This window comes from Nicotiana tomentosiformis, chromosome 1 (genome assembly GCF_000390325.3).
Source record: "Nicotiana tomentosiformis chromosome 1, ASM39032v3, whole genome shotgun sequence".
NCBI lineage: Eukaryota > Viridiplantae > Streptophyta > Magnoliopsida > Solanales > Solanaceae > Nicotiana > Nicotiana tomentosiformis.
The window spans coordinates 96,890,815-96,907,704 of NC_090812.1; the positions used below are offsets into that span (position 1 = coordinate 96,890,815).

General features: G+C 38.4%; 1 protein-coding gene across 1 annotated transcript; it reads left to right on the forward strand.

The window, feature by feature from the left end:
• Positions 1-2,866: 2,866 nt before the first annotated feature.
• Positions 2,867-6,701, forward strand: LOC104100499 (potassium transporter 5-like). Its single transcript, XM_009607737.4, has 8 exons — positions 2,867-3,297; positions 3,561-3,786; positions 3,875-4,123; positions 4,249-4,302; positions 4,396-4,656; positions 4,768-4,935; positions 5,052-5,306; positions 5,410-6,701. Exons 1-8 carry the CDS (start codon positions 3,160-3,162, stop codon positions 6,294-6,296), a joined length of 2,238 nt encoding a protein of 745 aa, XP_009606032.1. The 5' UTR covers positions 2,867-3,159; the 3' UTR covers positions 6,297-6,701.
• The last annotated feature ends 10,189 nt before the right edge of the window (positions 6,702-16,890 follow it).

Here is a 16,890-nt window from a genome sequence, read left to right on the forward strand (position 1 = left end):
TAAGTGTTTCAAAAAGGGGCTAAGGCTAGGCATTGGGTAGGTCTTAGGGTGACAAGATCGACTTGTGATCTTGGCTGGTCGAAGTGGGATGTGAACGACTTGTGTTCATAGCAAAGTGAGGGTTCCTTTGTATATTTTGAAATTAATACAAAGGTTGGGATTTTTCCGAACTTGATTGTGTTCTCTTTATGTTGCTGCCAAATTTTGGCAAAGGCCAGACTTGCTAAAAAGTTGGCTAAGTGTTGGAAAAGGCTGAGTAGCTTGAGTGTCAGGCTGCTGTCGCACAGTGCCATATTGCGAAATATTTAGCCCTGTGACACATTTCATCGCTCCTTTTGATAGAGTTTTCCCAGTTCCCCAAATTTGTTTAATAATACTGACTCGATTCCGTCGTCTTCCAAGTCGTTGCCTTTGATGGCGCTTGTGTAGGAGCTCACATACTCATTTGGATCTGCGGTTCCGTTATATTTTGGAATATCGAGCATACGAAACCTCTTCAGGATTGGTTTCAGTGTCGCGCTCAAAGGGAAAGGCTTTTGGACCAATTTCTTAAAGTCCGGGCCTTTCAATATAGGAGGCGCTCCTGGGATTTGATCAACCCGAGAATTGTATGTCTCTACCTTCTTGTCATTTGCCTCGATTTTCTTTTCACTTGATTCCACTCGTTTCGTTAATGCCTCTAGCATTTTCATTACATCAGGGCTGACACCGGACTCAGCTTTGCCCGCCCTTTCGGTGACCTGTTGATTTCTTCGGGTGGTTTCCCGGGTTGCTTCGAGCTCAGCTCTGCTGGGGGCACGACTTTGATTTTGCAGCTGTGATATCGTCACCTGTTGAGCCTGTAGCATTTCGAAGATCAATCGTAGACTGACCCCATCGCCTTCGGGTGCTCCCTGGGCCTTTGGTCGGGCTCCTCCGCGAACGCTGTTTTCGGGGTCAATGGGAAGGTTGGCATCGATGGTCACATGTGAATTATCATCGACTGGGTTTACGAATGGGACCCTGTTGAGATCAGCAGGAGGTACCTCATTGCTAGGCACCATATTGTTATTTTCGCCATGATGGCCAGACCCATCCTTAACGTGGATTGAGAATTTGACATTTTTAAGCTGACCTGAAATTAAAACCTTAAAGAAAAAGTGTAAAATAGAGTGTGTTATGGAGATTTGTATCAAACCACTACTATTATCCTTAGCCCCACGGTGGGCGTCAAACTGTTTACCCTTAAAAATGGATAACAATTGAATTTATACGTGGTTTTAAGGATATGTGGATTAATTCAATCCAAGTAATCAACGACGTTAGATAAGCGGATTAAAGATAAAATAAATAATCAAACCAGTTGTGATGTTAAGTCCAGGCTCGGATCCGAGCTTAACGATTGTTCTGCCCTCGACTCGGGGCCAAAAGTATATGAAGAGCTATCAGCAAGAATAAGAACTCTGAATAACTTGAAAGCAGAGAAAACAAATCTATATTGCCTTGATGTGCGTGTTACAATGTTCCTATTGAATAATAAACTTCCCCTTTATATATTAGGGGAGTTTTACCCTAAGTAAAATTCTAAAAAAGGTAAAAATCTTCTTTTTCGTTAATCACTTATCCATTGTCGATACGGGCCGAGATCCACGTCGTGATATCCGACGCGGATATCACGGCCCTTCGTTAGTCGTGTACAACCGTTTGGTTATGCTTTCCGAGTTCTTGGAGCCCGAACCGGATTCGAGGAGCGTTGTCTCGATGGCCCTGTTGGTAAGCGCTTCGTTCGGGCCTTAGTACGAGAGGTTCTTAGCTTCGATTCCGATTCCATGTAGTTATGTCCTTGCTTCGTTTGCCCCACCGAGAAATCGGGATGCTCACTAGCCCCGATTTTACCCTTATACAGAGATCAATAAATGAAACACTTATTATCGAATCAAAATTAAACAGAAAGAGTAAATTTGAGAAATTATAGCAAGGATTGAAACCCGAAGAAACCATATGCTACGCAGTTTGAACAACATTTTTGGAAGAGAACTGTTTCTGGGTATTTTATTTTTGAAAATAACTTTTCTTATATAAGCGCTGAAGCTGGTTATTTCGGATTGAGAAATTTTATAAGTATTTTGAAAAAGCTTGGATTTTCTAAATTTGTTTTTTTGAAAACCTTTTATTCTTCGAAAGAAAACTCAAGCAAACTTTACCGAAAAAGCTCACATACTTCAGGATAAGATTTGCATTGCCAAATGCCTTGTAATTTCTAAAAACTACCATTTTCTAGAGGAAAATTATTAAATGCTTTTGACTGACGATTGTCTTGTTCAGCAAGAAAGAAATGCATGTCCATTACAATACTTCCTCTTGTACATATTATCTGCCTTCTAAGACAATTGTGTACACCATTTAATATTTTAAATTATTTGTATAAACTACCCTTTATTTCTCCTTAAACATATCACTTAACTAAACTACATAATAGAAAACAGTAAGGATAGAGTTGAAAAATAAATAAATAAATGATTTGCTGTAATTTTAAAATATCAAATACTTTGAAATAAATTCTGTTTGCTAATACGACTAATATTTAGGATCGAAGGTAGTAGTACGTATTTTTGATACTCCACATATACTTTGTTATCTGTTTTTTAAACATAAAAATTTCATCTTATTCCATTAATAGAAATGTGTAATTTCTAAGTTTAGTTACGTACATTGACCACCAGTTAACAAACAGGACATATGATAGTTGAGAATTAGAGGAGATACGAGAGACGCGGTTGTCCATTGGTATGTTTGTTGGTCATGACATCTTAGGCGCCATTTACGTATAAGACGAGAGGACGAACATGGTTTTCTCCTCATATATATAAGTGCCTCCTTTTCCTAATTTTCATTAAGTCGATTTTGGTATCTACTTCAAAGTTCTCGTAGAGAATTGTAGTGTAGGGAAACGCTTGTGCGAAATTTTATATTGAGTTCTCGGGCTCAAAATTCATTTGTATTTCGTTGGTGTTCTCCCACCTACGTCTCTTGCCTTTTCTCTTTGAACAACCAATTCATTGGTTAATAAGTATACCATGTCGATGGAACTCCTCTAATTTTGATTGCTTCGATCGCTTGATCATTTTTTTTCCAAACAAAAGAAGGGTAATAAACCAATCTTTTAATAAATAAAAAACGATGGGGAGCAACATTGAGCAAAGCCAAGATGATGTTCCTCACGACCAAAATCTCAAGGGAAAGGCAGTTGCTAGCCAGAAATTTAAGCGACACGACTCCTTAGATTTGGAATCCAGCAAAATGCCCGGTGCCAAACAGGTCTGTTAATTAATCTCCTTTCCAGTTAATTATGATGATTAATTAGTTACGAGTCACCTGGTTAAAAAACGAAGCATAGAAACTTCAAGAATTCTCTGTTGTTTTTGTTAAATTATACTACTACTTTATTAAGTATAAAATTTTAAACAATTTAGCTCAAAGTTTCACCACTACAAAGAAATTCCAGAGGAAGAAATAGACTCGCACATTGATGACATATATATTACTACTAAGAAGAATATAATGTTTTTGTGGTTGATCAGGTACTGGGATGGTCAGTGATACTGAAACTGGCATTTCAGAGCTTAGGGGTTGTGTACGGAGATATTGGAACGTCACCATTGTACGTGTTTTCGACCATTTTCCTTGATGGTATAAAACATGAAGAGGATGTACTTGGCGCTCTTTCTCTCATCATTTACACTATTACTTTGATTCCTGTCGTCAAGTATGTCTTCATTGTTCTCCAAGCTAATGACAACGGAGATGGTAACTTCACTTCTTTTACTACTACAAAATTTCATGTTTTAAATTTTGTTTTTTCCAAATGTTTTAATTTCTTTATTTTTGATTGCAGGAGGTACATTTGCGTTATATTCATTGATATGCCGATATACTAAGGTGGGATTAATTCCAAGTACACAGGCAGAAGACAAAGATGTGTCAACTTTTAAACTTGATATGCCAGATAGACGTACACGTCGAGCTTCAAAGCTCAAGTCAACGCTAGAAAACAGCAACTTTGCAAAGTTCTTTTTGCTATTAGCCACAATGCTTGGTACTTCCATGGTTATTGGAGATGGTGTCCTCACGCCGTGTATTTCAGGCACGTCACAGTTTTCCCCTTTTTTATTAATACTCCCTCCCTCCTTCTAAACAGAATGATACTAGGTTAAGAACATCATAGGCGTTTATGATACTAATGAGAATTTCTATAATTGATGTGGCCAGTTTTGTCAGCTGTTGGAGGAGTCAAAGCAGCTGCTCCCTCAGTCATGACTGAAGGTAACTTTTGCATCTTAAATTTATCCTATGAGTTATCTTGAAAGTCATATGAAATGCGGACTAATGTTTTTTTTTTTTTTACATTGAATGCAGATAGGATCGTGTGGCTTTCAGTAGCCATCTTGATATTGCTGTTCGTGTTTCAAAGATTTGGAACTGAAAAAGTTGGCTACACATTTGCACCTATACTTTGCATGTGGTTTGTTTTGATTGCTGGCATTGGCATCTACAACTTCGTGACCATTGATATAACTATATTCCGAGCTCTTAATCCTATGTACATCGTCGCCTATTTTCAAAGGAACGGAAAGGATGCTTGGGTTTCCCTTGGCGGGGTTGTTATGTGCATAACAGGTAACAATAACTCCAACACCCTTAATTAAATTTCGAGAAGAGAAGAAGAGAATATAAACAGCTTTTGTAACAATTTTAATGACGAGCAAAATATTGGATGAATAATTGCAGGAGCTGAGGCACTATTTGCAGATGTTGGTCATTTTACTGTTCGATCTGTACAAATAAGCATGTGCTGTATAACATACCCAGCGCTCATATTAGCATATCTCGGTCAAGGCGCCTTTTTAACAAAGCACAGTGATGAAGTTGCTGATACCTTCTACAAATCCTTACCTAGTAAGCATACATAGTACAATTTATTTTTGTACGGTTAGTGTATATAATTTAAATTATTTTATACAAACATATATTATGTTTCTCTCATGCTCTTTTCTTTTGCCTTACAAATGCAGAGAGTATATATTGGCCAATGTTTGGGGTAGCTGTATTGGCAGCCATCATTGCAAGTCAAGCCTTGATTTCTGGGACTTTCGCTATAATCCAACAATCCCTTGCATTAGGATGTTTTCCTCGTGTTAAAATTGTGCACACATCAAGAAAGCATCATGGTCAAATCTACATTCCTGAAATCAATACCCTTCTCATGTTGGCTTGTGTTCTTGTCACTCTTGCGTTTAGGACCACTGAAAAGCTTAGCAATGCATATGGTAAGGCCATTTATTATTGAAACTTCTTTAGTTATATACATCGACAAGTGTAAAAAAAGAAAGTAGTATATTTTAACACATCCGTTTTGTTGTTTAATTACAGGAATAGCGGTGGTATTTGTGATGGTGCTTACATCATGCTTCCTCGTACTAGTCATGATCATGATATGGAAAACTCACATTCTTCTTATAATCGCCTATGTTCTGGTCATTGGTTCGGTTGAGCTTGTATACCTAAGTGCAGTTCTATACAAGTTTGATCAAGGTGGTTACCTTCCACTGGCTTTTGCTATGTTCCTATTGTTTATCATGTATGTATGGAATTATGTGTACCGAAAGAAATATCACTTCGAGCTAGAACACAAGATCTCTCCTGAAAAAGTTAAGGAAACGGTCGATGAGACAAATTCACATCATCGCCTTCCCGGACTTGCAATTTTCTATTCTGAGCTTGTACATGGAATTCCACCAATTTTCAAACATTATGTGGAGAATGTGCCTGCTTTACACTCTGTCCTTGTCTTTGCTTCCGTCAAATCACTTCCCATAAGCAAAGTGCCATTAGAAGAAAGGTTCCTCTTCCGTCGCGTAAAGCCATATGATCTCTACGTGTTTCGTTGTGTGGTACGTTATGGATACAATGATATACGCAACGAGGAAGAGCCCTTTGAAAAATTATTGGTAGAGAGGCTAAAGCACTTTATCAAGGAAGATTACATGTTTTCAATCGCAGCAAATGGTGATAATCAAGAGGATGCTGCTTCATTAATTGAGAGAGATGTAGAAATGCTTGAGAAAGCTTCTAGTATTGGGGTGGTTCATTTGGTAGGAGAACAAGATGTGATAGCAAGCAAAGGGTCTGGTTTTGCAAAAAGAGTGGTGATCAATTATGCGTACAATTTCCTCAAGAGTAACTTAAGGCAGAGTAACAAATTATTTGATATCCCTACCAAGCGTATGTTAAAAGTTGGAATGACATGTGAGCTTTAGGATGTTTTCCTTTTTTTGAAAAAGAAACTGATTTTATTTATCAGTCAAAAATAAATGTGCATTCAGTTGAAGGCAACAAGGAGAGGCACCCTACATGTTCAACTTATATCCGTCAGAAGGTGCTTGCACAAGAATAATGTTTTGTTTCTTAGTTTTACTTTTGTTTTTTTCTTTTTGGAGTGTTTGGATTTGGTATGGGATATTATTTTTAAAATTTTGTAAGAGAATAATTATTTTGTTTTGTTTCAAAATATAGAAGATTAAGATATGTTTAGATAAGAAAACAAAATAGAGTATTAGTTGTTTTTGGTTAGCAAAACATTTTATTTTATCTTGTACTACTCCTAGCTTGTAAACGTTTGACACTATATATGATATCTAAACTTAGAATAAATCATTAAGAAATTTTTTGCAGTGTTTGGTTCCTTGTGTGGATATTGTAATTTCTCCTTACTATGCGGACCCCTGATCACTTCGGTAAATTTTCCGGTAAAATATGGCATAGAAGAAAGTTGTACAGAGGTTTGGAATACTGGGGCCTTTAGTGTGCTGTTGTTGTACTCGCACTCAATGCAGAAACAAATGCACATTTATCTTATTATCGCATTTGCAATAACAATGTTGTAGAAATCAAAGCAATGGTGACTTGAATGAGATGGTGTTGATGTTGGATTTTTTGGGCCTTTCCCTTCCTTTATGGATTAAAAGATATCTTTTGGACCTACTCCCACTTTGCCATATAGCATACTAATATCAAAACATATAAATATGACCTATTTTAGGTCTAAAACATAACAAGAGAGAAAACATAAGGGTGCAGCCGTCTTTTGAAGCCTTATGAGAGAGAAAAGTGTGTTCTTTTGCTCCAGAAAATTTCTGCCCAGGTAGTCATCGTTAGCATTTGCCAATTCATTAATAGTTGGATTGTGCTCAAATTTGAACTAAAAGTTCTAAACATCTGAATCTTAGATTTCAACGGTAAAGATTGGATTTTAAAGGCTGTAGCTTCGGTTTCAGAGGTATGAACAATAGCTTATTTTTGGGGTGATTTCTCTCCTTTCTTCGATTGTTTTTGTTGCAATCTTGTTTCTATTGTTGCTCTTAGTTTGACACTTGCTTTTGGCTAATTTAGAGAACTTTTGTAACTCTTGTGAGCACCTAATTTTTTACCGTGCTTGAATATTTCCCGCTCCCATCTTCCCACGCGTGTCCCCACTCTTTGTCCCCCACGCGTGTCCCCACTCTACTTTTCCTTGTCCCCCACGCTTGCCCCCCATGCTAGTCCCCCATACTTTGTCTCCCACTCACAACCCCTAACTCTCTTCTTCCTCATAAAAAACGGACCAAAGGAGCCCCAAAAAAGGGGAGAGCTCAATCATTTTCTTTCTCTAAGAACAAGCATGAAAAATTCTAGCAATTAACCTATAAAAAGACCCCCAAAACACTTCCTAACGAGCTCTAAAAAAATCAGTCCAAATCCACCCAAAAACGCAGCTGAAACGCACTGCTTTTTAAATCAAAATCCAATCCAAAACACAGCCGTGAAGCCATCCCGAAACCACCAAAGATCAGCTGCGAAAATAGTCTAAAAAGCAACGAAAAATCCAGAAAAAATGCCCCCCTTCCAAAATCGCCTTCGCACAACACTACAAAACAGTCAGTAACAACAACATTTTCGAGTTGAGATTAATGTCAGAGGTCGTCGAACGGTCAGAGGTTTAGTTCACGTTCCAGCTTTGGACGTCATTTTCTTCATTGTAGACTATTCTGATGCTCTAACCCATTGAAGCAGTCGTTTTACTAAAGGTCATATATTAACTCTATTCTTCTTTCAATTTCTAGATCTTTTGTCATGGATGTTTGAATTGTTTTGTTTGATTTTTCTCTTATTTTTGTTTACTTCTTACGTAATGATGTTTTGAGCATTTCGGTGGTAGCTTTTCTTGCATCGTTCTTAATGGAGTAGATAAGTCTTGGTATTCTCTTCTCTCATGCACATGTGAATCTTAAATGGATGAAATTAGTCTCAACAAGTATGCCATAAATTTCGACTTTCTTGATGAGATGCTCATTTTGTTCATTTCTGTATTAACATGTTAAAAATATGAATTTCCATTTAACATATTTTTGAAGTTTGTAGTAACTTGGAAATTTTGATAAATATGCTCAACTTCATTAATCTGGTAACTTACTGCAAAGTTTTGGCATAGGAACTTAGAAGAAAAAAAAAGAATAGTAACAAAAGTCTTTTGTTTCTATACCCTTGATATTCTCATTATACCAGCAAGACCATGAGTTTATTTTTATGTGGAGTTTGAGTCCTTAAATGATTTCTTCCTTTAGTCGACATTTAGTGCTTTAGTTCTTCTTTGGTTTGATCAATAACATGATGCACATGGCTAGAAAATAGGTGGGTTATTTTTTTCATTTATTTTTGTTTCGGTAAAAATAGAAGGTTTGGACTTTTGTTTTATGACAAATTTGGCCGAGGATTGATTTTAGATATGGATTTTAAGATTAATGGACCATTGTTTATAATCTAATCCGGATAAAGCCTACTTTTTCCATAACTTATGCCTCACAATAAAGTCAAAGTTTAGGAAGAATAATGAACACTCTTAGAGTGCTTTAGGCACGCTTTTAATTAGTTTATCGCAATTATGTATACGTTCGCGTGGCATGATTGTGATTTCCAAAAATTAAATGTGTTCACGCAACTTTGAACAAAACAATCTTAATATAATAAAAATGCTATTAATTGTGTACACGTACGCGTGACATGATTTTGGCACAATAAACAAAACGAATTCACACACGTGATTCGTTTCAAAGAAAATTCCATATTTTAAAAGCGGATAGATAAAATATGGAAACCAATAAATCACAGTTTATCCAAATTTAATCAAAGTCAAGTTAGAGTCAATAAAGCGACCGTGCTAGAACCACGGGACTCGGGGAATGCCTTACACCTTCTCCCCGATCAACAGAATTCCTTATCCTGATTTTGTTTTTGCAGACCAATAATAATAGAGTCAAACCTTCCTTTGACTAGGGATTCAAATAAAAGGTGACTTGGAACACCCGAAAATCAATTCCAAGTGGCGACTCTGTAAATAAAATAATCCCTACTCAATTTTGTCACTTTAATTGGAAAAACCCTTTCATTCACACAATATTATTTTGCGGGTAGAAAAAGGGGTGTGACAGCTATGGCGACCCTGCTGGGGAATTCAAGAATTCGAGCTTGTACATTGACTTTATTTGGCTTTATTAATTTTTGTATATATTGTGATTTATTTGGGACTAATGTGCTACTTGTTTACTTTTTACTGTCTTGATATTGTTGAACTGTACATATAAATTGTATCCTCTCTCGCATCCCACTGAGTCTTCTGATAATTAGTTATGTTGTGTTTGCTTACCCGCATCACAAAATTTCTGTCTTGAGATAAAGCCAGTTAGCCTACCAGCTTCTGGTGAAGGATTTAGTCACACATGTTTAGGCGGGAGAGCCGTTAGCTAGCCAGTGCTGTTCTACTACTGGTAATGCTTGACGCTCCTCGGCTCGGGTTGTCCGCCCGAGTAAGCCAGGTCTAGATACCATCTCCTTTAGGATTTACAAACTTAGAAGAACAAGCCACAAGCAATGAATATCCCTAGTAGGCTATGCTTTATTTGCATCATGTGCATTTGACTTAGCAGCGCTCGACTCATGGGCCAAGTTCTGTTTTAGGACAGGTACCTTGTGGAGACCATTATGTCATGTTATGTGCTACTTGTTGCATTATTTGGGATGCTTGCTTGTCGACCGACTTTAGCATATATCGTTTGAACGAAGAGAGAAAAAATAATGTGGTTTAGTGCATATGGTTCTTAAAGTGTAATTTTCATATATAAAAAAAAGAGAAGAAGTACATAGTCAATTTTAACCGAACTACGCGGGTCTGATTCTCACCGGATGTGAGATACGTAGGCAAACCTCATCGGTTTCGGCCCCCAATTTTTAAAAAAATCCAAAAAGATATTTTCCTTTAATTACTTCTTTAGAAGCTTCCTTTTTTTTTTTTGAGAGACAAAAAATCCAAAAATATTTTCTTTCTTTTTTAAAAAAAAAAAGTCTTTCTCCCAAAATTCAAAATTTTTTTTTTTTTCTACTTTAGAAGTTTTTCTTTCACCAATTCCAAAAAAAAAAGCAATCGAAAAAAAATATAAAAAAAGAGTTAGTTTATCTATTTTATTTCTGATCCACCGAACTACACGGGTCTGATTTCTCTCCGGAAAAAAAAATTATTTTCTTTCTTTTTAGAAGGCTTTCATTTGAAAAAAATAAAATAAAATCAAAATCCAAAAATATATTTTTTTTTCCTTCTTTAGAAGTCTTTCTCCCAAAAAATCCAAAAAACAAAAATAATCAAAATCCAAAAAAAAATATTTTCTTTCTCCTTTAAGAATTCTTCTTTTCAAACATTTCAAAAGAAAAAAAGAGCTAGCTTAAGTACTTTGTTCCCGGTATTCCTGAACTACGTAATGATCTGATTCATACGGCGTCATGATACATAGGCAATTCCCGTCAGATTCGATCATAGCCATAAACAAATTGAGAAAAAAAAAATCGAAAAAACATCGAGTGAAAAAAAAAGAAGAGAAAGAGTGAAAAAAAATAACAGAGAAAAACAAAGAGCGAAAAACAACAAAAAGAGAAAAAAAATCAAGATATGAAAAAAAAAATCAAAAAAAAAGGAAAAAAAAGAAGAAGAGAGAGAGCCTCCCGAGATGGATTACCCCTGTTGGTGAATCATACTCGATCTTGTTCCAAAAGCTAGTCAGGATAGCTCTACTGTGGCCAGTAGCTCCGAACCGGCCAAATCCTGAGTCCCATTCGCACCAGGCTAACGCTAGATGTGAATACCACTCTGGATCAATCAGACATGATACAGAAGACTGTTAGACTCTTAAGAGAGCAGTGGAAGACCTCATCAATGTCAAGGAAATAATGCTTAGGGATGAAGAGGCACCTAACATGATGAACAATTCTCTGCCTACTCACACCAATGTGCTAGTAATCGGAATGATCTGTGAAGATGAGGAATTTGATCTGGCACTGAAGGCCATTGCAGCCATTGCCGAGACAGAAGAGAAACCTAAAAACGGGCGCCAAACCTGAAAAGTTCTCTGTCATATGGGAGTCTCGGTAGCCGGTCTTGCTATCTTTTCTGCGTCCGAATTATTTCAGGATCTAATCCGAATATTTTTACTTCACTGCTTTGCTTTCTGATGTAAACCCTTCTATCTTAAAAACTTTTTTTTAAAAAAAAAAATCAAATGAAATTAATATTTCATTGTCGGGGAATATTTCTTTTCTTAATCTTGTCATTTTTTTTATTCTCTTTTTAGTTCTGTTAATGCAGATTTTAATGACATGACATGCTTGCGAACTTCATGCCCAGATCCTAAAATGTTGTCAGACCCCGAAATAATAGATCAAGAAGCAAAATATTTTGAAGACAAGGCTTGTAAGAAAATTGGAACGAAGTTGAGATTCCCTCTCTTCGGATCATTGTTGAAGTCGGGATTGAGGATAAATATTGGGTCAAGAATCGATTGAAATAATTGACACTGATGGATGAAAAATGATTGGCCGCAATTTGCCACGGGCAGTTGTGCCAACAAAGAATGGTCCGTGTCTACAACAAGAAAGTGCGGCCCAATAAATTTAAAATAGGACAACTCATTCTGAGACGTATCCTCCCAACTCATGAAGAAGCTAAAGGAAAATTGGCTCCAAATTGGAAAGGTACATACATTGTAATGAGAGTACTGCAAAAGAGAGCGTTATACCTGGGAAGCAACGAAGAAAGTGTCCCTGAAACAACCGTCAACGCGGATGCAGTCAAAAGGTACTATGTTTGATCCTCTATGTAGCATTAATGTTCTCTGATTGGGATGATGAAGGCTTTCATTCTCGCTATCCAAACACCATCAACCCTTTGCTAACCCTTTTGAGCCGGTTACCTTTCTTTGATTACCCTCTTTGGAACCTGAAGATGTTATTTCAAAAAAAAAAAAAAATTAAAAAACAAATTAAAAAAAATCAAACAAGTTCATGTTAATCGAACTACGTCCGACTTGATTCCGAAAGGATACGTAGGCAGCCTCTCTCTGGAGTTCAGTCACACCAAAATAAAAATCTACATTCCCCCAAAAGCTGAAACTGGGACAGGTGTTATAATGGTTCGGCGATGGTTTCGCCTGAGAGGTTCCAAAGTTGTAATTCAATCCAAATCCTTTTTACCCAAATCCTTTTCAAGTCCTTCTGATCAATCAACAAGAATGTTCAAGAATTGGAGGATACAATCACTTGGATCTGATGCCACCAAAATGAGAGAAATAAAATGAGAGAGTCTTATTGGTGAAAAAACCTCACGGGCACCATAGGGCGATGATGAGCAAATAAAATGAAAATGAGAGAGTTTTGTTAGTGAAAACCCGCAAAGGGCACTATAAGGCGATGGTGAGAAGAGAAATGAGAGAGATTGGTGAAAACCCGCAAAGGACACTACTGATCGAAAAGAGGATCTTCACAGCCATTGGTATTGACAGTCCTGGGCATTGTTTCTCGATTTCGAGGCAAAAGTTTTGATGAATTTCTGAGAGTTAGACAGTTTACACAGATCATGCATCCAGTCCAAAAAGTATGTCATGTTCATTGAAATCTGCATGTACTCCAGATAAGTCCTTCTTTCCTTTCCCCGAAAGGGATACCTCTTGTCTAAATTCATTGTCCATTCCATTGTTTGTTTTTCTTTGATTCCATTTTGGTCTAACTCTGTTCCAAAACTAAGGCAAATAAGGGATAGCAAGACTGATTTATAGCGCTTTCGTTTGATAAAAGCTAATATGCAAAAATGGCACCCAGACTCGGCAGCGACATCAAGTTGACCCCGACTGGCCATGGCAGCCGCTGCTTCAAAATCAAAAACTCTTGTAAGGATGAAATCAAATTGAAAGTGCCTACAAGGGCAAAATGAAGTTGAAAAGGTTAAGTCTCAAGTGGCTAACCTTTTTGGCAAAGTTTGAAAAGCCAAATGTTCCCCCAATGCTCTGAAATTGAAAGTGTTGAGGAAAGAAGTCGATAGTGAAATGCCACAAAGTAAAAATAAAGTTGAGAAGGTTAAGTCCCATGCGGCCAACCGTGGTATTCAGGAAGTCATCATAATAAAGATGGGCACAAAGCCAAGCTGCCAAAGACATCAAGGCCACAAATCGACCACCACTTTTTTAAACTCACATTTTTTCTTTGTTTGCAGCAAGAACAAAGCAGTGCAGAATGTCGATTCCTAAAGGACGAATGTTACCAAAGGTAAGTTTTCGCAAAATCTCCATTTTCTTTTATTTTCAGCATGCATCACTATTGCTCATACATATCATTTTGGTAGCTTAACCCAGGTAGAACCTTTTCGCCTTGGGGCATCCAGCTCACAGTTCCGGGTAGAAGTACTCTTCGCCCAGGTTGTTTTTCATAGCTTAACCCAGGTAGAACCTTTTCACCTAGGGGGATCTAGCTCATAGTTCCGGGTAGAAGTACTCTTCGCTCAGGATGTTTTATGTAGCTTAACCCAGGTAGAATCTTTTCGCCTAGGGGGATCCAGCTCATATTTTCGGGTAGAAGTACTTTTCGCTCAGGATGTTTTACATAGCATAACTCAGGTAGAACCTTTTCACCTAGGGGGATCCAGCTCATGTTCCGGGTAGAAGTACTCTTCGCCCAGATTGTTTTACATAGCTTAACCCAGGTAGAACCATTTTGCCTAGGGGGATCCAGCTCATATATGCGGGTAGAAGTACTTTTCGCTCACGTTTTTAATCATAGCTTAACCCAGGTAGAACCTTTTCGCCTAGGGGAATCCAACTCATATTTCCGGGTAGAAGTACTTTTCGCCCAGGATGTTTTAGGTAGCTTAACCCAGGTAGAACATTTTCGCCTAGGGGGGATCCGACTCATATTTCCAGGTAGAAGTACTATTCGCCCAGGATTGGTTTTTGTAGCTTAACCCACGTAGAACCTTTTCGCCTAGGGGGATCCAGCTCATAGTTCCGGGTAGAAGTACTTTTCACCCAGGCTGTTTTAGGTAGCTTAACCCAGGTAGAACATTTTCTCTTAGGGGGATCCAGCTCATATTTCCGGGTAGAAGTACTATTCGCCCAGGATTGGTTTTTGTAGCTTAACCTAGGTAGAACCTTTTCGCCTATGGGGATCCAGCTCATAGTTTCCGGGTAGAAATACTATTCGCCCAAGATTGGTTTTTGTAGCTTAACCCAAGTAGAACCTTTTCACCTAGGGGGATCCAGCTCATAGTTTCGGGTAGAAGTACTCTTCGCCCAGGTTATTTTTTGTAGCTTAACCCAGGTAGAACATTTTTGCCTAGGGGGATCCAGCTCACAGTTTCCGGGTAGAAGTACTCTTCGCTCAGGTTGTTTTACGTAGCTTAACTCAGGTAGAACCTTTTCGCCTAGGGGGATCCAACTCATAGTTCCGGGTAGAAGTACTCTTCACCCAGATTATTTTTCGTAGCTTAACACAGGTAGAACATTTTCGCCTAGGGGGATCCAGCACATAGTTTCCGGGTAGAAATACTATTCGCTCAGGATTGGTTTTTGTAGTTTAACCCAGGTAGAACTTGTCAACTAGGGGGATACAACTCATAGGTCCGGGTAGAAGTACTCTTCGCTCAGGATGTTTTACGTAGTTTAACCCAGGTAGAACCTTTTCGCCTAGGGGGATCCAGCTCACAGTTCCGGGTAGAAGTACTCTTCGCTCAGGATGTTTTATGTAGCTTAACCTAGGTAGAACCTTTTCGCCTAAAGGGATCCAACTGATATTTCCGGGTAGAAGTAATCTTTGCCCAGGCTTGTTTTTCGTCGCTTAACCCAGGTAGAACTTTTTCGCCTAGGGGGATCCAGCCCATAGTTCCGGGTAGAAGTACTCTTCGCTCAGGCTGTTTTTTGTAGCTTAACCCAGGTAGAACATTTTTGCTCAGGGGGATCCAGCTCATATTTTCGGGTAGAAGTACTCTTCGCCTAAGTTTGCTTTTCATAGTTTAACCCAGGTAGAACTTTTTCGCTTAGGGGGATCCAGCTCATAGTTCCGAGTAGAAGTACTATTCGCTCAGGTTGCTTTTCGTAGCTTAACCTAGGTAGAACCTTTTTGCCTAAGGGGATCCAGCTTATATTTCCAGGTAGAAGTACTATTTGTCCGGTTTTATTTTTCATAGTTTAACCCAGGTAGAACTTTTTCACCAAGGGGATTCAATATTCTTTTTCTCAGTAATACAGGGCACCAACCCCCTGGTTACATTTCCTTTTCAGTAATACAGGGCACCAACCCCTGGTTACATTTTCTTTTTAGTAATACAGGGCGCCAACCCCTGGTTACATTTGCTTTTCAGTAATACAGGGCGCCAACCCCTGGTTACATTTCCTTCTCAGTACTACAGGGCACCAACCCCTGGTTATATTTCCTTTTCAGTAATACAGGGCGCCATCCCCTAATTATATTTCCTTACCAGTAAAGGGTACACCAATCCCTGATATCCTTACTAGTATAGGGTACACCAATCCCTTGTTGTGTTCTCCAACATATGGTACACCACTCCCTAGTTGATTTGATTTTAAAAGCAGGATACACCACTCCCTAGTATCATTGCCAATATAGGGTATCCCATTCTCTGACCACATTTTCCCAACATAAGGTACACAAATCCTTAGTTGAGACATTCTTTTGGGACAATAAAAAAAATCATTAGCTCTCGTAGTCGCGCTCGGAAGCTGAGGCCCTACTTCCAATGCCATTCGATAGCTGTGGTGACTACTTTTCCTCTGTGGAATATCCTCCATAAACCCGAGCTCTCAAGCAGATTGGCCAAATGAAACATCGAAATAAGTGAGTTTGACATAGAATATAAATCAAGGACTACAATTAAGTCACAAGTCTTGGCTGAGTTCGTGGCCGATTTCAGTCCGGCATTACTGCCTCTGGCAATCAAGGAGGCAGTAATGGTGTCAAAATCGACATTGGGGGTTTGGACCTTATTTACGGATGGAGCTTCCAACGTAAAAGTGTCCGGACTCGGAATAGTCTTAATCACGCCTTCGGGGAAACCTTAAGGCAAGCCATCAGAACGATCCCTTTAACTAAAAATGAAGCAGAGTACGAAGCTTTGATTGCTTGCTCGAATTAGCCCGGGGACTTGATTCCGAGGTTATCAAAATCAAATGTGACTCGCAGCTGGTGGTAAATCAGGTCTACGGGATCTTTGATACCAAAAAAGAGCATATGCAATAGTACGTGGTAAAGGTCTAGGCTCTTTTGGAACGATTCTGGGAATGGTCAATAACTCATATCCCGAGGAAAGATAACGCAGAAGTGGATACATTAGCAAACTTAGGATCATCGATGGAAATAAAGGGATCGGAGTTTGGGACGGTAATGCAACTGATGAACTCAGTCTTGGATACGGATGGCTACTATAAGGTAAATTTGACTAGTCTGGTCTGGTACTCGAGGAATGAAATAATCGACTATCTCGAGCACGGG